Source organism: Chelonoidis abingdonii, chromosome 22 (assembly GCF_003597395.2).
Source record: "Chelonoidis abingdonii isolate Lonesome George chromosome 22, CheloAbing_2.0, whole genome shotgun sequence".
Taxonomy (NCBI): domain Eukaryota; kingdom Metazoa; phylum Chordata; order Testudines; family Testudinidae; genus Chelonoidis; species Chelonoidis abingdonii.
The window spans coordinates 18,549,101-18,570,690 of NC_133790.1; the positions used below are offsets into that span (position 1 = coordinate 18,549,101).

Genomic DNA, 21,590 nt, shown 5'->3' on the forward strand with positions numbered 1-21,590 from the left:
TTTAAATTATGACATCAATTCATTTCGAATCAGAAAACAAATTAATCTCAAATTTCCAGATGTCTTATTTCTTAATTTGTCAAGACATCTGGAAAAAAAAAAAAAGGATGTCTTCATTTCTGTTAAACTTGTTATACGGAGCATTGCTAAAATGTTGATATCACGTTAGAGAAAGAAGCGTGCCTACTACAAGAATGATGGAGAAGGGCTTTAGAATGAGATAGCAGAAATCTATGATTTAATAGATAGCTGTCTGAATTCCTATCTATTAAATCTGTATTGTCTTCAAAAGCAAATCATAGAATAGAAAGGAGGCTAAAGACCCCTTACTTTACTAGATTTTTGCCTGGAAATCAATTTCTCTTACATATAAGAGATGCACTTAGCAGTATGGATTTTTAAGTCTGATCCAAATGCAGAATGATTGCTGTACACACAAAACAATTGTTTATCAAAAATTTCACAAGGATTTGTGTTAAACCCACAAACTGGAAATAAATAGTTGCATGATGTGTCACAGTTTCACCATCAAGGAAATGATTAGTGTGTTTAAGGTGTTCTGAACATGGAAACCATAAACATAGAAAAATAGATTGTCTGGTCTGTCTCCCTGTTAGTACACCTAACAGGTGTTTTCTCACTGTTGTTAATGATTCTCTGAATATCCAAGGCAAACTAACATTATTGTATATGGCTCTAATCCTGCAGATGCTTGCCCAGGTCAACAGTTTTACACTTCTGAATAGGCTCATAAAACTGACCACATTTGCTGGACTAGAGTATGAAGTGTTTTAAAACTTTGTTAATGTGAAAGGGACAAAATGACTTGAATCCTCCTTAACTAAAATAACCTTCTCCTGTTGTTCTTGGCTCTAGAAACAGCCATCTCAAGAATAGGGAAGGATATGCTTGTTGTGGAAGTCAAGCTGTACTACAACGTTAAAGATCAACTTGCTGAGGGACAAACACTTCATACACTGACCCTCTGTGCTGAAGACTCAAATATTGTAGGGAATGAGGAGTGGTAGGGTAGATCTCCCTGGGTACTTCAGTAGGCTTTTACGCCTACATACTCAGAAACAAAAGTACTTACAGCCCTACTCTCTGTCTTCTCTCTCTCATTTCTGCTTCCAGGCTAGCTTGACTTCTTGTACCAGTGGTCATAAAGGCAAGGAAAAAGGGCCAAGTCCAGCAAGCTCCTACTCTGTTACGGTAATGGGAGAGCTAAATGTCCAGGCCAAACATATGGAAGAGAGACTGCAGGGATATGAAAAGTTAGGTGGGTAAATCCACTGGGGAACCAGCCTGCTTGTGTCCACAGGCACAATGCCCTGCCCTTCTTTTCCAGCCAACTCAAAATCTTCCACAAGACAATGAGTGCATATGCCTAACTTCCCACCCCCCACACCAAAGCTTCTGGGTTTGTACATAAAGGTCCTTGGCTCCTGGCAACAGTACAGATAAGAAGGTATAATCCCAAGTATCTAGCACACGCTGCCACCCCTCTTGGAGTTATTTATAATGCTGGCTTCAGGGGAATGGTCTTTCATAGAACAAGGAAAGAAAGCAGCAGCTTGTATTGCAACATTTAGAAGAAATATTTTTGTAATTATACATTTGTGTCTATCATTTATTGATCTTTATTTTAAAACAGATTATTAGTAAAATGAATTCAGCTGTATTATAATGGGTAATACAAACATTGATCCTTCAGCCTGATCCAATTCCTACTCAACTCAGTAACATTAGTGGCAGCTAGCCCCTAGTTCTTGTACATTTACTAAAATGTTTGACTATTAGTTAACTGATTACATCTCAACTAAAAAGTCAGTGAAAAACTCTGTGCACCCACAGTCTCTAGCTAAAGTACTAGCAACTTCTGAATGTTTAGTGAATTTCTACAGCAACAACAGAAAACAGTCTCACTCACCTCTTTTTGTAAGTAGGAAAAGCAAGTAAGTGCTGCAGAAAGGCATGGCAACAGAATTCTTCCACTGGCAATGCTAATTACAAACAACTCTAACTCTTAAAGGAAAAACTGAAGCCACTATGGGAGGCTTAACAGCATAAATGATCACAGGATATTAAGCACTAGTCACCACATTTAATTGTAATGGGCTGTGTTTGAGCCAAGTAGTGGTACAGCTCCTGCATGCTTCACATTTGTAACAGTTGTGACAGTAGCTGTAAAGGGAGTAAACCTAATAGCGCAAGCCAATTTCCTGCTTCAGTAATTGATAGTTCAATGATTCCAATTGTAATTAAACAGTCTATTCGGGGAGATAAGCGCTCCTAATTTTGTTACCTTTCGTCCACCCTGCTGTGCTGAGCAAAATGAGGGAAATTTTTGTATAAAGCGAATAGAGTAGGCAACTTCTGTAGCAATTTGCATCTTAAAAATACTTTACAAACATTACTTAACCTTCCTCATACTCCATTGTGACAGGTGAGCGTTATTTCCTTTTTACAGGTGGGGAGAAAGAGGCAGAGAGAAATTAAATGACTTTTTCAAAGTCACAGAGTTCCTGACCAGTACTCAGACATGAGGCCTTGAAGGGACCTTGAGAAGTCATCAAGTCCAGGCCCCTGAAGAGGCAGGACCAAGTAAACCTAGGCCATCCCTGACAGGCCCAACCTGTTCTTACAAAACCTCCTGTGATGGGGATTCCACTTCCCTTGGAAGCATATTCCAGAGTTTAACCACCCTTACCATTAGGAAGTTTTTCCTAATATCTAACGTAAGTCTCCCTTGCTGCAGACTAAGCCCATTACTGCTTGTCCTACCTTCAGTGACATGGCAAACAGTTGATCACAGTCCTCTTTATAAGTCCTTAACATACCTGAACACTGTTATCAGGCCCCCACCCAGTCTTCTTTTCTCAAGACTAAACGTGCTGTTTTTTTTAATCTTTCCTCATAGGTCAAGTTTTCAAAACCTTCTATCATTTTTGTTGTTCTCCTCTGGACTCTCTCCAGTTTGTCCAAATCATTCCTTGAGTATGGCACCCAGAATTGGACACAGTACTTCAGCTGAAGCCTCACCACTGCCGAGTAGAGCGAGGCAATTAGCCCCTGTCTCTTACATACAACACTTTGTTAATAAATCCAGGAATGATAGTGTTGTCAGATGCTACCAATGTGGTGCTCAGCTGTGTTCGATGTTGATATCAATCGGCTGCCTGCGTGCGTGTGTTCCCTCTGTGTGCTGTCCCAGCTTTGCACAGATAGCTGACACAGCAGATCCTGAGAGAACTCCCAATGACCACAGACTCTAGTAAGGTATGAAGGCAAGTCGGCCAGGTTTATTGTCAAAGAGAAACACAGTCTCCAGCTCCCGGGCAAACGAAGTCCAAGGTGCTGCTAGCCAGTACATATGTGCTCCCTGGCAATGGACTCAGCTCAGTCAGTGGCGGGACTTTCCACGCCCCCCTAGGCTGGACAAAGACATCCACTCACAGATGCATTCTTTTACATGGGTACAAACAAGTTACACATCACTCCTGATGTACTGAGGTGCAGCCCCCCTACGTAGCAAGGTACAACCCCTCTATGTAGTAAGGTGCCGCCCCTCACCTTGTACATGTTGGTTTGAACAAAACAACTCTATCCCTCATATTACCCTTTTGGCCCTGTCAGTGGGATGGGTCAACCTGTTCCTTGTTCTTTGTGTGGAGCGTACAAGTATGCGAATGTTCTGATATCTGATGTCCAGTACTTTTTAGGTATGTCTCTTTTTGCCCTTTCCTTGCCAGCTTCTGTGAGCAGGGCCTGCCTCTGGCTCACAGCTTAACCTTGCTTTATGTTAGTAAAGTCTTGACCATTACTTTAGTTCAGGCCTTAGGCCTCATATCAGGCCTCTGATACCAAGGTTTATATCTCAGGGCCTCCTCTAACTACAGATACTAGCCTTTTTTGTAACTTCGCATTGTTGACTCATCTTCAACTTGTGATCCACTATAATCCCCAGATCCATTTCAGTAGTACTACCACTTAGCCAATTATTCTGCATTTTGGAGCTGTGCATTTGATTTCTCCGTTCTGTGTGAAGTACTTTGCACTTATCTTTATTGAATTTCATCTTGTTGAATTCAAACTGATTCTTTAATTTGTCAAAGTTGTTTTGAATTCTAATCCTGTCCTCCAAAGTGCTTGCAGCCCTTTCCAGCTTGATGTCGTCCACAAATTTTATAAGTATACTTTCCACTCCATTATCCAAGTCATCAGGGAAAACGTTGAATAGTACCTGCAGGACCCCAATAGATACATCCCCCATTCTAATAGCAGATCATTGATAACTACTGTTTGAGTACAGTCATTCAACCAGTTGTGCACTCACCTTATAGTAATTTTTCCATCTAGACCACATTTCCCTAGTGTGTCTCTTTCTCAAAAATATATTAGCTGAAGTTTGCTCTTATTTCTAAATCTGAATAGCCCTATTATCAATGCATCTGGTTTCTTCTAGGGATCTTTCAAAGTGATGTGCGAGTACAAAAACTAAATAAATAAAATGAAAAAATTAAAGTTCAAATGCAATTGCTCCTTCAGACCATTTAAAGAAATTTGTTTAATGAACAGAATTCTATAAATTGTAACTTTCTGTAACAGTTCTCAGAACAACCTTACCCCTAAGATGTAGTAGCCCTATCACTACCAAAATGCAAATTCTTAAAAGAAAAACAAAACCACCACAGATCTAGAGTGAAAAATAACTGTCTCCTTACCCCACCATACACAATATTTACATTTTCCAGTGGTTTGTCTTTAACTGTAGATACAGCACACACTGAAACCCATTACAAACATTAGAAGCAATTTTCAAGTGAACTGCAACGTTTTTCTGGAAGATTGGATTGTTGATTGCATCACCTCTACATGATGCCATGTTTGAGATCTATTCCATCTTGTCATTTAGTAACGTTCATTCACTAAACAGCAGAGATTAGTTTCCAAAATTTTAAGTATAACTGCAGAAGGAACACAAAATATAAATTTGCATTATATTTGGGATTGATCAGAGAGATGCTTTACTTCAAATCTGTCACTTCCTTTTGGATTGGGTAGAGGGGAAGAAAGTAATAAGCAAAGGGAATTACAGTGAAAACTAGTAGAACACAAGATTTTTCCACCGATTAAATTAGAAAATTCAAACAGTACTTTGCCAAACAAATTTCAATATGTGATCCAGGAAATTGCAGTTGCCCACAGAAGTGTTGCATTCCTAGAATATCCTAATGCCCTTCTGTTGTACAGAGAGTCAGTTAAACAGACAAGACAGTATTTACAAGAGACCCAGGATTGGCAACTCCTGCTCCTGGATTAACAGATACATTGAAGTCCTTTAACCATTCATAGCTCATCATGTTTTGCAGGGTCCATGCTGGGTTTAATGAATACGCCTTCCATTGCCATCCAGTAGTTGTGATGATTAGGAGAATTCATGCCATGAACTTCCCGTTGGCCTCTGATTGGGTGGCCATATTGTTCTCCCGTTATTGAAAGGAAGACGTCAGTTCCTATGTGCTTGAAACGCACCGCATCCTCCCGCTCCCAGTGTGTCCCACTGCACTGCACTGTCCATATATCCAAGTCATCTCCTTCACCATCATCACCAAAGGCACTTACTTCCTGAATTAGAAATAAGGGAACACCAATGATACTTAAGACGCCAATCACTCAGCCAGCAGGGGGACTGTAAAGACAAGGGTAGGTGGGAAACAAAAAGTTATATTGTATTGCTTCTGTGGCAATGGATCTAACCCGGATGGGATAACTTGTCCCCTTCTATAGTCCAGAGGTAAAATGCCAAAAATAAAGGTATTCTGAACACAAATAAAACAAGGGAAACAGACCAATCCTTTCAAGAAAAAAAACACCTTGAAAATGAACGAACAAAATACTCCTCAGATACAAGGCTCACCTTCCTTCCTCTCAGCAAGATAGTATGGCATCAATCAGGTATTTAAGTCAATCTTAAGAAACATTTCCTCTCAGTCATTTATTTTATTATTTATATTGCAGTAATGCCTAGAGATTCCATTGTGTGAGGCACTGTACAAACACACAGTAAAAAGACAGAACTTCTCAAAGAACTTAGAATCTAAGTAGACAAGACAAATGGTAGGAGACCGTGTGGCTTGCCACGGTCACACAGTAGGTCTGTGACCAAGTCAGAAATAGAACCCAGGTCTTATGTATCGCAATCTAGTATCCTATCCACTGTACCATGTGGCCTCTCAGGAAGGAAGACTCCAGTGAATACTTAAGGAAACCCACAACAGCTAAATAAGAAATTTATTTTAAGACGTATTTTCAAATTTTGCAGAAGCACTTCCTTAATGATGAGGGAGGGAGCCAGGAGGACTAAGAAGAGGAAACACTGATCTTCGGAGAAATACAAAGATGAAGTGTGTAAGTGTGGAAGCAAAGGGTTCTTTTGATGGAGTGGGCACAGAGCAAAATGAGGATAGAGAGAGACTTAGAATATGTCTACACAGCAGCTGGGATGATTTCCCAGCATGATTAGACAGACATGTGATATCTCTACTGGAGCTAGTGCACTAAAATTAGCAATACGGCTAAAGAGCGGCGTAGGTGGTGGCTTGGGCTAGCTTCCTGAATACAATTCTGCCTGACTCCTGGGTATGTACTCGGGTAGGCAGCCTAAGCCACTGCAGCCACATTGCTATTTATAACATGCTAGCTGGAGCTGAAGTAGTGTGTGTCTGTCTACCTGCACTGGGACGGGATGCACCCTTCCAGCTACTGTGTCACCCCAAGTGACTTGCCCAAGCTCATACACAAAGTATGAGGCAGAATAGTTCTCATGAGTCCCTAGCTAGCATCCAAACCCCTGGACCGTCTTTAGTCTCATGCTGGTCTCTAGCTTCGCAAAAACTTTTACTTTACCAAGTGACTGCTCCAAATTAGGGTGAAGACTATTTTAGACACTTTTTCCACACACAAGAGAAATAAAGCACAAGGTTTGAAGGCACAACTCACCATCTTACCTGATTATTGGACAGCGGTGATGGAAAGTGATGTGTGTGTAAGTTTTTTCCTGTGTTAACGTGGGTAAGCCGTATTGCTTGCCCACACTTCACTGGTGTTCCTCGTTGGCAAGTGTCGTCATTTTTCCCTCGAATCCGCCAGTAACTGTTAGCATCATCTGAAGCTTCAACTCCAGTCACCGACTGCTGCCCACTTCCTGTTTCAAAATAATTTAAATGGTAGTTGACCTAACCTACCTTTCACCAGTTCAGGGAAATCAAAAATACTTGATTACTAAAGAACATCAATCTATTCACGCTAATAATTGGAGGGGAACAGCAAAGGAGGGTTGCAAGACTAATTTCCCTTCTCACCCTATTTTTACACCACTCCTGTCACTAGTACAGCTTCTAGATCAACATCCTCATCTGTGATGCAAACCCAGAAAAAAATATATACTGAACAGCTGAGAAGCAGAAGAGTCACTAACACACAAATATTACCAGGGGATGCCATGATTTTCCCATGCCAGGATTTTCATAGGTGTTGCGCCCTCACAGTTCCCCTACTGACTTCAATGGGAGTTGCAGGTACTCTGCACCTTAGAACTGTGGTTCTCAAATCAGGGGCCGAGGCCCCCAAGGGGACCGTGAGCAGGTTTCGGGGGGCCGCCAAGCATGGCCAGCATTAGACTTGCTTGGGCCTAGAGCAGAAAGCCAAAACCCCACTGCATGGGGTTGAAGCCTGGGCCCTGAGCCCCCCCACCTGGTGGTGAAGCCAAAGCCTGAGCAATATAGGGTTCTTTGGGGGGTGGGTGTGGGGGATGCAGCATGAGGCTCCAGGTAATTTTTATAGCATGTTGAGGGGTCCTCAGAAAGAAAAAGGTTGAGCTCCCTCCCTGCCTTAGGATATCAGGTTCTGAGGATGTGGAAACAGAAGACTGCTCATTAAATTAAGCATTTTTAAATCAAAGTGTCTGTTGCCAATGGCTCCAGCCCCCCTTTTGGATACTCCCTAACTGTTCTGAGTGGCTCAGTCCCGGATATCTGCTTACTCCTGCTAAGGAAGGAGTAACGCTCAGTAGGTGTGCTGCATAGGAGAACTTGGCTGGTGATGTGCCCACCATGTGAAAATATGTTGGAGAGTAGCAGGACAGTTTTGCATTTTCTCCTCCCGCCCCGGCTTTGTGCCAGAGGCATTTGTCCATGGGAGCTGCCCTTCCTTTCACCCTCTTCCTTCGCCCCATACGAGCCCATTTAGCAGCACTTGCTTATGAGCCACTTCAGGAACCAGCCACCCTCCCCGCATCTCCTGCCCCGCGATGGGCGTCGCCGCCACGAAAGCCTCGGTCCCGCCTCCTCCCTGATAGGCTGGCCCAGGCGCTCCCCTCTCACCCCGGGCAGCCGATCTCAGACGCGGGGGTCGCACCCGGTCACCGGGGAGGGCTCCGGCCTTAGCCCACGCCCACCCCGGCTACTTGCCCGGCGTCTCCAAGTCCCCATCGCCCTCCTCCAGTCCCCGCCTCCGAGTCCTCCCGCGCTACTCACCCTCCGCCCCCTTCCTCAGCCCGGCCCGCCGGACCCCTCCCCGCCGCCCCCGCAGGCCGCGGCCTCCCGCGTCTCCGGCCCCGATCCTCACCCGATCCGTACTTGACCTCATGCGAGTGCAGCCGCACGTTGTGGCGGGTGTTGAGCAGCTTCAGCACCGACCCGCAGGTAACAGCGCCCGGCCCGGGCTCCCCGCCGCGGCCCGGCTCGCACAGCAGCGCCAGGAGCAGCAGGAGGCAGCAGCGGCGTCGCATCTCTCCCCAGCCCGGCGGCCCCGGCGCCCAGCCGCTCAACACAACCAACCAATCCGCCCGCTTCCGCAAGCGACCGGTACCCCGCTTCCGCATCCCGGCCAATCATACGACGCCAGCAGCGCAGCCTGCCAATCCCCGCCCGTCTCTCTTCCAGCAGAGCCTCCGCATTGGGCCGCCACCTGCTGACCTCACAAAGCGTACACGAAGGACGAGCCTATTGGCCTAGGGAAGATGCCAAAATAACCAATCAGAACAGGCGGCGTGGCATCTGTCGGGAACGGACCCAGAGGGAAACCAAAAGTTGGAGTCCCGGGGAATTAGTCAGTGGGGCCTGCAAGGGGGCAGGTGCGAGCTGAGAGGTGGGTTAGGCCTTGGATACGTGGGGCTGCCTCATGGCCAGTCGCTGCTATAGGGATTGGCAGCAATAAGAGGCTCAGTTGTCACTCCTTGTAGTGCCACACAGCCAACCCACCCCAAAACATCAGCATGTTAACCTTGTGCCTAGCCACCCTCCCCTGGCACCCACACGTCAAGCAAAGCATCAGCATGCCTCAAGGCGAGGCGGTGATATTGCATCAGCGTTACTCCCGTTGCACTGGAACATCAGCATACTACCATGAGTAGAGTTGATCTGACATTTTTTATCCACTGAAAATTCCTACCTTTCAAAAATAAACAACTCCTCCCCCCAAAATGGAAGATGTTCAGTTTTCAGACAAAAAACCCAACACAAAACAAAAAAGAGTTTTTTGAGGACAGCAATCACCTTCTGCTAAAATACTTGTTTAGTTGAAACCCCAATTTTCAGTTGCAAAAATGTAAATGGAAAGTTTTTGACCAGCCCTAATGATAAGGCGAAAATGGGACCCTCAAATGGTCTGGCAATGAGACTGAGCTATTAAATAACTTGGCATCCTGGAAATAACAGTTTCAAGAAGTTCAGTAAGCCTCTCTGCTGCATAGCTCTTGTCGTCCACAATGCCACATTTAACAAAGGGCCGAAAAGAAAAGTCAAAATATTGTAACGGAGTCAGTATGTGTGTGTACCACTGCCCCTGTACTGGATAAAATCAGTTTCTCAACCATGTGGCACAGCCAACATATTGCTAACAGCTAATAATGACTTCCATTCAGCTCAAGTGATTGAGTGCCTGTGCTTTTGAAGCAGAAATGTCACTTTTTTATCCCAAGTGCTACTATGAAGTTATTGTAGCATAAAGCAATCATTAAATTATAAAAACTATAACAGAAAAGTACTCCATATAGAAAGTAACTGGGACAATGAATGGATCCTTTTTCATTCCTAGTGCAGTTCTGCAGACTGAAGCAAATTTTCTTTCCTTACATGGTTCTGGAAGGAAGAGGAATGTGTTTCTCATCACTTTATCTACAGGAGCAGCTGGGGCAAGAGGTGACACTGAGGGAACTATTATGTGGGCTGTCTTAGGTATGCATCTGATAGTGGATACAGGGCCTGTACAACATACCATGTTCACTGCTGGAAGCATGGCGTGAGTATGCCAAGCTACCAATTTAATGCTCCTATGAAGGCAACATAATTTTCTTGGGACAGAGCAAAAAGTCTCCAACCCTCCAAGCCACAAGGAGGTAAACAGGAATGGAATTGTATGTGTGCAACAGCTTAGAAGTGGGGCTGTGCTCTAAGTTATCCTGACCTGGATAGTTTGGGCAGCACATCACCACTTTGGGCTAGTGAGAGCATCATGAGATATTCAGCTGACTCCATTTTCCACCAGTGCTGAATCTGTCAAGCCTTTTGCTCCCCATATGATGCAACTCATTCATTCGTTCACTCAAAGGTTTGTTATTTGATTTGTTGATATTAACCTATGACATAAGTAGAGAAGTGTCTCTGACTTTTGGTTCATGCGTGTTCAGATTGCCTGTATTAAATTAAGCTTCAATCCTAAATCTCCCTCAACCACAATTGTACCCCTGCTCCCCACACCATATCCATTTCTGTTAATCAGAAAATCATTTTCTATTGCTTGATGTTTGTGGCTGACCCAAAAGAATGCAAATGAATATGGTGTATTGTTTGTCACTTGAAACCTTATTTCTGTTTCTTCTAAGAGACTTTCCTCTTCTTCTAAGATAACAGCTCACTTTTGTTACTGTTTTTTAAACAGGGCAGAACAGATGTCTGTGGTTGCCGTTTTAGCCATGGAAAATCAATCGTATGGGGCTTTAGCTAGCACCTGTTTATCTTTCTGGGAGGTCACTAACTCCCAGTGCATTTAGTACTGTTTATATGGTGCTCCCTACAATGTGTTTCAATTGTACTTTAGAAACATAATTGGGTTAGAAAGGTTGCCAACAAAGAACCCCATTAGTGCCAAACAACTATGGCAATTAACAGCCACATTATTGCTATAGGAGCTGTTGTTGTTTTTAGTAGGCTGCTGTGAGGTGCAGGTAAACTCTCCCCTCAAATTATATGATGGGGGTGGGATTGAAATATATGCTTCTTGGAGGGGAACATTACAATTTCTATTTTTTTTATGCACATGAAACAAAAAACTCAGTGAAACTGAACCAGTATAACAGACCCCAGACCAGCAAATAGCTAGAATGCCTTAGGCCCTTAGTCACTTAACCTTACAGTCCTTAGGCTGTAGTCTTGATTTTCAGAGATACTAAGCACTCACAACTTTCTTTCCACTGTACTTGTGGCTAGTGAGCACCCATGAAAATCAGGTCGTAATTGACTTTGCAGTAGGAATCAGTCATGGATTAGAAGTGCAGGAACCCATAAGATACAGGGGTGTATCTTGCGAGGAGTATTCTGGCACAAAGCACTGTATTTTAGGAGAGGATTTCCCTTTCTATTATATTGGTCTTTGTGAAACAAGCTTTGAGCTTTCTGTTTAGTATGCATGACAAAAGCACTAATTGACAATGAGGCTAAGATGGCAGGCAGCTCTCAGGTTTGATCTATACACCAAATTGTACCGATTTAGCTGGACTCATGACACTTCATATACAAGTGCTTGGGTATGAAGAATGTGATAGGACTCTTGGCTTCTAGTCCTCGGATTGCTGCTAATCTGAGGCAAGACATTCAGGGCCTCATCCAAAGCCTGTTGAGGTCAGTGGGTGTAAATTAGGAGTCATTCCACTGAAATCAGTGAAATTACGGTGGGGAGAAGGAAATTACCCCCCTAACTGTTCTATGACTCACTACATCTATTTTCCTTTGCCGCCGCCTTTTCCCCCACATTGATAAACTGGTTGTAATGATGCTTCTCCAGATCGAGTACCGTAATTTTATTATCTCACTTCATTTAGCATAATGGGGCCCTGATCTCAGCTGTGGCTCTAAGCACTGCAGTACGACAAATAATAAATAATAGTAATAATCATAACAGGAGTCAATCACCCAAGGAGAGCTAGATGTAGTTAAAAGAAAGGGTAGATTGCAAAGAATTTTTGGAAATGTATAGCTCCCTGACCCCTAACAGACATGTCATTTGTGGAGTGGGGGCCGATAATAGATATTCAGGTGTGTTAACAATACATGTAAATAAATAGAAGAAATTTGACAATAAAATACAAATATATTTGTTTTATTTTGAACTGGTAGGGTTTCAAATTTTGGGGAGAACAGTTGATGATTTTCGGCTGCTGTCCCCTGTGATGCTAGTCCTTTGAGAAAATGAGGATTGCCTTAGAGATTCTACAGAATTCTGGCCTTCAGTGTCTGGTAAAATAGTCAATGATTTTCTATTGCTCCCCTCCATGATGCTAGTCCTTCGAGAAGATGAGGTTTGCCATAGAGGTTCTACAGAATTCTGGCTGTCAATGTCCAGTAAAACAGTTGATGATTTTCGGCTGCTCTCCCTGGTGATGCTAGTCCTTCTAGAAGATGAGGCTTCCCAAAGAGGTTCTACAGAATCCTGGGCTTCAGTGTCTGGTAAAACTGTTGGTGATTTTCTGTTGCTCTCACTGGTGATGCTAGCCCTTCGAGAAGACAAGGATTGCCTAGAAGATTCTATAGAATTCTGTCCCTCAGTGTCCAGTAAAACAGCAGATAATTTTTTCTGGCTATCAATGGGAATGATAGACTTTCTAGAAAATGACATTTGTCTTAAGGCTTCAACAGAATCCAGACCTTGCAAATCCTCTCCACTTTGTGTTATATCATCAGGGAATTTTAGAGGAACTATTTCAGTTATTTCTGGCAGAGAAGAGATGTTTTGTTCATTGGGTTTCTCAATTAATTTTACCTTGCCAGTGATCATTTTTGGTTTAGAATGAGCGGTTTTTTTGTCACCACTCTTTGAACTAAGCTTTTGGGATTTAGTGGGTCTTTTGGCATGTATCTGCTGATATACCTCAGCCCAATCAATCTGTGATGATAACCTTATGCTGCTGCCTTTTAATTTTTTAAAGCCAAACATTATCTCAAGGAGTACCTTTGTTACAGGAACTGAAATAAACCCAAGTTTCTCTGAGAGTGACTTTTCATAGTTATACTTGTACAATACATGTTTGGCTGCATTTTCAACAAGAAAGTCAACAATCTCCTCTTGTCTTCTGTAAAGCTTGCCTTTCAAGCGTCCACTTGATAGATCTGTTTTTAAAATCTGTCTGTGAAACTGACGTCTTGAAAGAAAACGACCAGTAGACTATCCATAATTTCAGTGAGCAAAACAGAAAAAAAGGTTATTCATTAAAAAGTCTATTTAATACCAACATTTTAAGTGTAAAATTTAGTAAGTTAACAGTATTTTAAACCTATGGGGCCCAACTCTGCAACCACCCACTAGTATATCTCCATGGATTTCCATGGAGCTATTCTTGATTTATACCAATTTGAGAGCAGAATCAAGCCCTTTGGGCCAAGTTCTGCTCTCTGTTAGGTGTAAATTGAAATCAATAGAGTTAGTCTGGATTTCCACCAGCCTAACTGCAAATAGCATTTGTTCTATCAGCTGTGCATATTTTGTAGCAGATCCAATGTGAAGGGAATCATCCAAATTTTGGTTTTGATTGCTGTATGTATTTGATTTCCTTTTTGCTATTTGAAGGTGGGGGAATGCAACATATTGGGCCAGATTTTTAAAGGTATTTAGGTCCCTAAAGATGCAGATGGGCACCTGGTGGGATTTTCACAAGTGTTGAGGCACCTACCTCCCACTGATTTCAATGGGAGTGAGGACACGTTTAGAAATCTGGCTCATTTGTGATCTGCATGAGTGTGATATACTACATACCTTCTTAGGACACTTTCCTTTACATATTTACATTAAAAAATTACTAAGAATTTGTTTTCAGACATTGTCATTTCATCTGCTGTTGTGCAGTAGTTTTGCTGCGATGAGCCAGTCACTTGGATTCGAGATGAAACCATCACTCCTACCATTTAGTCAAAGAGTTCATATGTTTGGTCCCATTATTTTACTCTTTGTCAGGGATTCCCCTCCTTCTCCCTTCCCAATCCCTTTAGACTTTACAAACCCTTTTATATTTTCTAATTCTTGTAAGAATGTGGCATAAAAGCCATTTGTGGTAGGGACATACAAACTTATTTGACCTATTTTCAAAAATCATGGACTCCAAGTTCATCTCAGACTCAAACGTTAATGGGTTTCCATTGTATGCAGGAGAGACTATGAGGAAGAAGTGGGGGAATGGAGTAAAATCAGCTGTAAATGAACATTAATTAACTTAAAATATAGAAAGGTTTGGACATTTTGACTTAAGGGTGATGTATGAATATTAATTCTAATTAATAGCCAAATCTTGGTCCAGTTGAACTCTAGTGCAGTGGTTCCCGAATTCTATTGGTATATGTACACTTCCTTAAAAACACTGATGTTTGAAGTGCTTACCACATGTAAATTTCTCCTTTTTGTGGACATACATTTTAGCCTTAATAGGCTTAATGTAAATATTTATGGATTCACAGTAAAATAAGTTTTGAATTTGGCTGGTGGAGATCTGCCTGAGGCAAATTAGAAGAGAAGAGAGTTTGCCTGAGGGAGTCTAGGTGGAAGAGTTAGAGACCATGAGGTTTAAAGCTGGTAGGGAATTTTCTGACAAAACCATTATTCATAAGAAAAGGTCAGTTTGTCAAAATTGAAACTTATATTAATAATAATAATAAAAAATAAAAATAACTTTCCATGGGAGCATACCAGTTTCAACAAAACTTTTGCTGGGAAAGATTTTGCAAATTCAGGATGGAATATCTGGTCAAAACCAGAGAGAGAGAGACCAAACTCATGATAACCTGGTGGCAAGGGCACTCACTTGAAATATAAGAGACCCAAGTTCAGGTCCCTGCTCTACTACATATTTGATTTATACCGTATTGAACAATTGCACCTGAAGATATTGAGAAAGACCCACCCCCTGAATAGTCTGTGGCCAGGGGACTCACCTTGGGTGTGGAAGATACAGGTACAAATCCCTGGTCTGGCTGATTCAGACCAGGGACTTGAACCTATGTTGTGCACATCACAGGTGAATGCCCTGTTCACAGGCTGTTGGCTAAGCTGAGCGGAGGCAGAGGTTTCTCACTTTGTTGTTGTGGGACAGTTTTATGTGAGTGTTTGGAAGTTCTCGGTTTTATCCTGATGTGGAATATGAAAATTTTTGAAATCCCGAAAAATGTCACGAGATATGAATACCATTTCTTGGCTAGGTCTAATGAGATTAGACTTATGTTAGTGATTCCAGCTGGAGTGCAGGAGAGCTCTGGTGCTGTGTGGGTGCGCAGCCCCTGGATTCTCTCTGGATTGTCTTTCCTACATATCTCCTCCTCCTGTCCTCACAATTCTTTCCTCTTGGTTAAGGGATTCCACAGCTCTTCTCCATGGGGTTGTGCTGTGATTCAAACAGGTTTCCACATCCCACCAGTATTCAGGTTCCAGCCTCATTCCATGAAACCTCCCTTGATTTCATTCATTTCTTCCCTTTGGTGTAGGCCCCAACAGCCCTCCTCAGTCTTCCTTCTGTTTCTAGGTCCCATCCCAGGGAACTTGAACTCCGACTTGATGCTCCTCTGTAATTCTCCTCCTGGGAGCCATCTAACATCAAGGTTTTATCATGTTAAAGTGATAGCTACCTGATTAACACGTGGTCCTATTCCTCAAGTAGTCTACCACTCCCTTGAAAACCTTTTTCCTTAAAGGGATCATGTGATGGAATAAAGGTTGCCTGATCTTAGCTCCCCCTCACACTTTTTAGAGGGGATAGACCACCCTGTTACAGTGTATCACTTCCAACAAGACCACCTACCACTGTTTGGGAATCCCTGTTATAGGGTAGAACTCCAGTTGACTTTAGTGGGACTAAGATTTATCCTTAAATGCATATTTAGATCCTGATCCTGCAAGATACTCCACCCAGGTGGACCCTGCACCTATGCAGAGTCCCACTGAAGTCACTGGGACACTGAAAAGACTCAGGAGTCTACCCATATGCATTTGCAGAATCAGGGCCCTAGTTCAACATTTTCATAATTGAAAATTAGCCATTTAATATTAAACGCAACGTGACAGTAAAAGCCACCACAATCATCATCAAAGGCCAACTCCTCCCTTCATTTACACTGTGCAGCTTCCCATCCTTCCCCTGGACCAGGTTCTGATCTCATTTACCAAAGTCTCTGATCCAGAGTGGGAATTAGAAACTGAGTCTCTCACATCCCAAGTGAGTGCTCCGAGCATTGGGATATAAGGTTAAAGGGGTGGAGGCACCACTAACACCATTTCCTCAATTTTGTGAATGGCTCCAAAGTCTACTTGTAAATCCAGCCCTTTGTTTCCAAATTTCCCTTGCCTTTATTTAAAACAGAAAAGTCTGAAATCTAAATGAAATGTTTAGTTTTGGGCTGAGTTTTGTTCAATTCAAAATTAAAACGTTTCTGACTTTTTGATTCACTGAAAATTCCAACAAGTTTTGGTTTCGGGTTGACACCAAATAATTTTTTTTTTTCAATTTTTCAGAACTGCCAGCAACCCAAAAAAATCAGTTGTTCACACAACTCTGCTCCTGCGTGGTTGAAGTATGAGGACTGCATAGTGAGCTCTGTGAGCTCTCCTAAATTGAACACAGTCCTATAATGACTGAATCTAAGTTTCGAGTCCCTGCTGTTCAAGTGGGCATGAAATTAGGCAAAATGAGTTCATTCATCCCTGATTCTTAAATAGACCTCATACACTATGAAATAGGTATAAACAGCACCAAGCACTATGGAATGATAACAATACTCAAGTATTCTACAGATATATGATTATAAATCATTTTGGTTGAGCTAAAAAAAGCAAAGGTACCTGGGAAAATGAAAGTTCCTCTTCTGCTATTGCCGGTTTCTTTGGCTTAGGCTTAGGAAGTGGGGGTGGCACATATTTCGGTTTGGGAGGAGGTTTCTCAACTGGTGGCCGAGGCTTGGATTTAGGGAGTGGGGGCGGTACATATTTTGCTTTGGGTGGAGGTGCCTCTTCTACTGCCCTAGGCTTGGATTTAGGGAGTGGGGGTGGCACATATTTTGGTTTAGATGGAGGTTTCTCAAGTGGTGATTTTGGCTTGGATTTATGAAGTGACTGTGGTCCATGTTTTGATTTTTGTGTCAATTCTTTTAATGTCTTCTCTCTTGTCTGTGACTTGGATTCCTTTCCCTCCTCTGTCTTTTCCTCCTCTGTCTTTCCATCCTCTACATTTTCTGAAGCTGTTTGAGTTGACTCATCTATATTTCCAGGTGAAGAACCACATGGCTGGGAATCACCAGTAATGCCAGAGTCATCGGCCATGTTAAATAAAGGGGATCCGTCTTTCTTTGTTGTATTCAATAATTCTACAATGGCCTGATTTACAATATCTTGAAGAGCAGAGACTAATTTATTTTCTTCTAAGAAATCCAGGGGTTCAAATGGATGCTGACCAGGATAACAGAGAGCAGTATCAGATGGAGTGGGTTGTTTCTGGACATTAGTGATTTCTTTTTCAATGTATTTAGTATCAAAAGATGAATCTTTCTCAAACTGAGACTTATCTTTCTTCTTAATCTTAGAGAAAAAATCTGATGTAGCTCGTTGTTCATGGAGGCCAACAGAAGACTCTGCCAATTGTGCCCAAATGTGAAAGTGTTCTTGACGGAAATAATAATCAGCTGATTTTTCTGTAACACTCTGTAACAGAACAAAAAGAAGATGAAGATCTGAAAAGAGTAAATAATGTAATGGATAAAAGCAAAAGGAAGCATTAGGACATTGTAGCAAAGGAAGGAAAAGAGTTAAGGTTTCAATAAACAAATCCCATTTCAGATTTGAGAGATGTGTCCTTGAATCTGAACCCTTGTGAAATTCAGTGAAGACTGGGGTTTAATCCTTGTATCTAAACCTGTCCTTTTCAAATATTGGTTCTGGGATGGATCCAAAACCAGAGAGACCTATTTTCTGTTTGAATGCAACACAACTCTTATGAGAACATTCCCATGAATTGGCTGCATGTAGGGTGGAATTGTTCTTCTGAGAACAGCTGCTCTCATGAGACTTCCAGCACTTAGGTTTAAAATTGAAAGATAGCAGTACAATAAAATCCAAGCCTGAACTGCAGCTTTCATTCAGCCTCATGCTCTGTTACCAACTTTTGCAATTTTATCACAAATCTTGTGATATTTGGTATTATGCTTGAAGCCCCAGCTCCTGGAGTCATGTGAATACAGGAGAAGCTGAGATTTCATATTTTTAAATAAGTAATTTTGTAGCATCATGTTTGTAGAGAAAAGACTGAAAATGTGACCCACATACACCCTAAAGAAACCAGAAGGCAAATAAAAAGAATCCCAAATTAATTATATGTGATTTTTAGGTGCATGATTCATGGTTTCTGAACCATTGGGCTAGCAATGCTGCCCACACCTGAACCTTTAGAGTAAATCAGATCCAGACCCAAACTCCACTTTTTTGGCCCATTTCCAGTTTATGTCCTCATTTTACAGTTTATTGCACCAATTAGCTTCATTGGGACTACTCGAAGTGCATACTGTGGTGAAGGGAAAAGCAGTGGAACACCCATCCAGGAGAACTCTGCAGTTCCACAACAGGTGTGAGCAAAGGAAGGGCCCCCAAGCCAGCTCAGGAGATGAGCAGCAGCCCACATCTGTAGTGCAGACCACAGTCCCTTCCATGACTGTGCAGCCCAGGCCAGGACTAGGGAGCCTTCTGTGGTGACATGAGGCAGTACACACTGTGCTTAGTGAGGCTGGAAGCTGGAAAGCAAAGTTGGTGAGGTTGCCCAATATTTTCTGTTATAAGACCCTGTTTTCAGTGGTTTATAATTTTGCCAAACTTTCACCATTCAGGCTGAAATTTTCCATGGTTGGTGTCTGCCTCAGGATGAATTATTTTTAGAAAATTTCGACAAAAAAGATTCAGCCATTTCTTACAATGAGATTAGGAAAAAATATGCTGTTTTGCCCCTATTAGAAAATTAATACAGCTGTTTCATTGACAAGTTCTAGCATCTTCATGCTTTGGAGAAGAAACTTGAAGTTTGGCCAGGGAAGGAGGGACCTTGGTGTCAGGGACATGCCTTTTGCTGTCCCCATGAAAACACACCCAAATTTGGCCAAGTTATTAGTCTCTGAAAATGCCAGTTTGCATAAGTAAAGCAGAGACTTGTTAAGAGTCAGGCAGCTAAATTTTGCAAACAGTCCATTTGCACAGGGATGCAGGAGGTGAGCAGGACTCTCCTGGCAATTGCTCCTCATGGGAGCCAGTGTCTGCTGTAATGCTGGGCATAGGAACTTCGAGCAGGGAGACTCTCTCTCTCTCGTGGTCTCAATGGTCCCCCTGCTGTCACCCAGACAGCAAGGAGAAGGAGGAGGAAACAGCCTGCTTGGAATACAGAGGGATGAGGAGTCAGGCCTGGGGTAGTGATGGGGGAGACTGTGTTGAGGTGCAGAGGGAGAGTGGACAGGAACTGAGACATGACACTGTGGCATGGAGGAGCAAGACGACCATGAAGAGTCAAGGATCTGTGTGTAGAGGGGACTGGGACAAGAAACAGCTGCAGGGACTAGGGTCAAAAGTGGTCAGGTTTTGGTGGGACAGGGGCCGATGAGTCTGTAATGACTAGAATACACTCCCCTCAACACCTGGAACAACCCAGAATTCATCCACTCCAAACAGCTCCACCCCTTCCACAACTACTGTAAAATATTTCTTAAGTTTCTATCACAATTCTGTACCTTCATTTGTTAGCTCTCTAGTCTGCAATGATTTTTGGTGGTCCTTGGCTAATGGCATAAACCAGATTTCCCTGTATCTTCAATGCACAACTTTGGTGCAGATAATTCATGGTTCTTTTAATGGCTGGATTCTTTTACATTGTGTTTAATTTCAGAGATGGCTATGCTATTCTTAACTCACCATATTGTGCCTACATAATGCAATGCCCGTCAAAAAGGGGGACACATACTCCCTGAATTTCTTTATGATAGACTAATATGAAGCCCAAAGGAGAAAGTTCAGGATGAAATTTCAGCTGGAACTTGGAATTGCCTTGCTTTTATGGCAAGTAGTCACAACTGCATGTGTACACAAAAACATGTGTGCATTTGTACCATAATTTGTATGTGCAGTTAGTGCAGTTGCATGTGTGTTCACGGCACTGGTGCATGCAAAAGGCAAAGTAAATACACAGACAGTTATAAATGCGTATGCATTAGGTATGTGATAGATTATGGGTCAAATCCAGTGCTGTGCTGCATGAGTAACCTAGCTTCAGGGTGGGGGAACAGGGCATAAGAAACCTCTTACCTCCTACCTCTACAAAGCAGCTAGCATGCCGTAGAGCACTAGGGTGGGGGAGTTTGTCTGCACAGGCAAGCACAGCGCAGGCCTCATGGGACATGATCTGGTGACTAGATGGCATGGCCAAGTCCTAAGCTGGTGAGTGTACATGCTCTTTGGCGTGTGCTGCCCCAGCTGTGTATGAAAACGAGGAAGTATGTGCTTGGAAGCTGCCTGCCCTGAGCCATTTCATCACCCTCTTGCAGAATGACTCTTGCACTGAGTAAATAGCGGGCACAGATTCTTCTCTCTTCCCCTGCCAGTAAGGCACCTACTGGTAAGGGCAGAATTTTGCTACTTGTGTATGTCTACAATACTATAAAGGTAGTGTCAAATAAAAATTGGGAGTACTTTCTTTCCTACTTTAATCTTATGGAAAAGGGTCCTAGTGCCAAGAGAATTAGAAGAGAGGAGTAGAAATACCTTTGTGTGGACTATCCCAGCCACTTCTTCCATCCTCTTCCTTGTTTCTTTCTTTGGGACTTGAGCTACAAACTTATCCAGCATGCACTGATTCTGGAGTTTGGTTTCACTGCCCATCTTATCCCCGGCCTTGCTTTTGAAACATTCTTTCCAGTCTTCCTCTGAGCTGGATGTGGAGGAATAATGACTTGAGCTGAAACAATCATACTGCTTTTGACAGGAGATGGTCAAAGACTCACTTTCTGGACTAGAACTTACATCCTCTTTGAAATCAAGTAAACCCTCTTCATCCTCCATTATTACTTCCCTTATTTTCCGGATTGCCTCTTCCATGGTTTGCTGGAGGCTGTCCAATGCATCCATGTCGACCAAGAAGTCCACAAAATTGGAGAAATCCTGTGCAGCCCCATGGACATTAGAGATGGGATCATCCTGCTTCCCTTTTTTTCCCACTTTATTGTCAGTCTCAAATGTGCTAAAAGCCATAACGTCTGGTGATATGGTTGCATTGTGGCATCCACAGGGAGAAGCTGGTCTCAGCAGGGCTTTCC

The 21,590-nt window shown here is 42.7% G+C and overlaps 1 protein-coding gene across 1 annotated transcript; it reads right to left on the minus strand.

The window, feature by feature from the left end:
• Positions 1-4,942: 4,942 nt before the first annotated feature.
• Positions 4,943-8,791, minus strand: SDF2L1 (stromal cell derived factor 2 like 1). Its single transcript, XM_032776874.2, has 3 exons — positions 8,629-8,791; positions 7,011-7,207; positions 4,943-5,628 (listed from the first exon to the last, which is right to left on the minus strand). Exons 1-3 carry the CDS (start codon positions 8,789-8,791, stop codon positions 5,350-5,352), a joined length of 639 nt encoding a protein of 212 aa, XP_032632765.1. The 3' UTR covers positions 4,943-5,349.
• Positions 8,792-21,590: the final 12,799 nt, after the last annotated feature.

Coding starts and splice junctions, on each gene's coding strand:
- SDF2L1 (XM_032776874.2), bottom strand. CDS start 8,791: ATGCGACGCCGCTGCTGCCTCCTGCTGCTCCTGGCGCTGCTGTGCGAG. Junction 7,208..8,628: donor TGAGGTCAAGTACGGATCGG/GTGAGGATCGGG, acceptor ATTTTGAAACAG/GAAGTGGGCAGCAGTCGGTG. Junction 5,629..7,010: donor CACCGCTGTCCAATAATCAG/GTAAGATGGTGA, acceptor TTTCTAATTCAG/GAAGTAAGTGCCTTTGGTGA.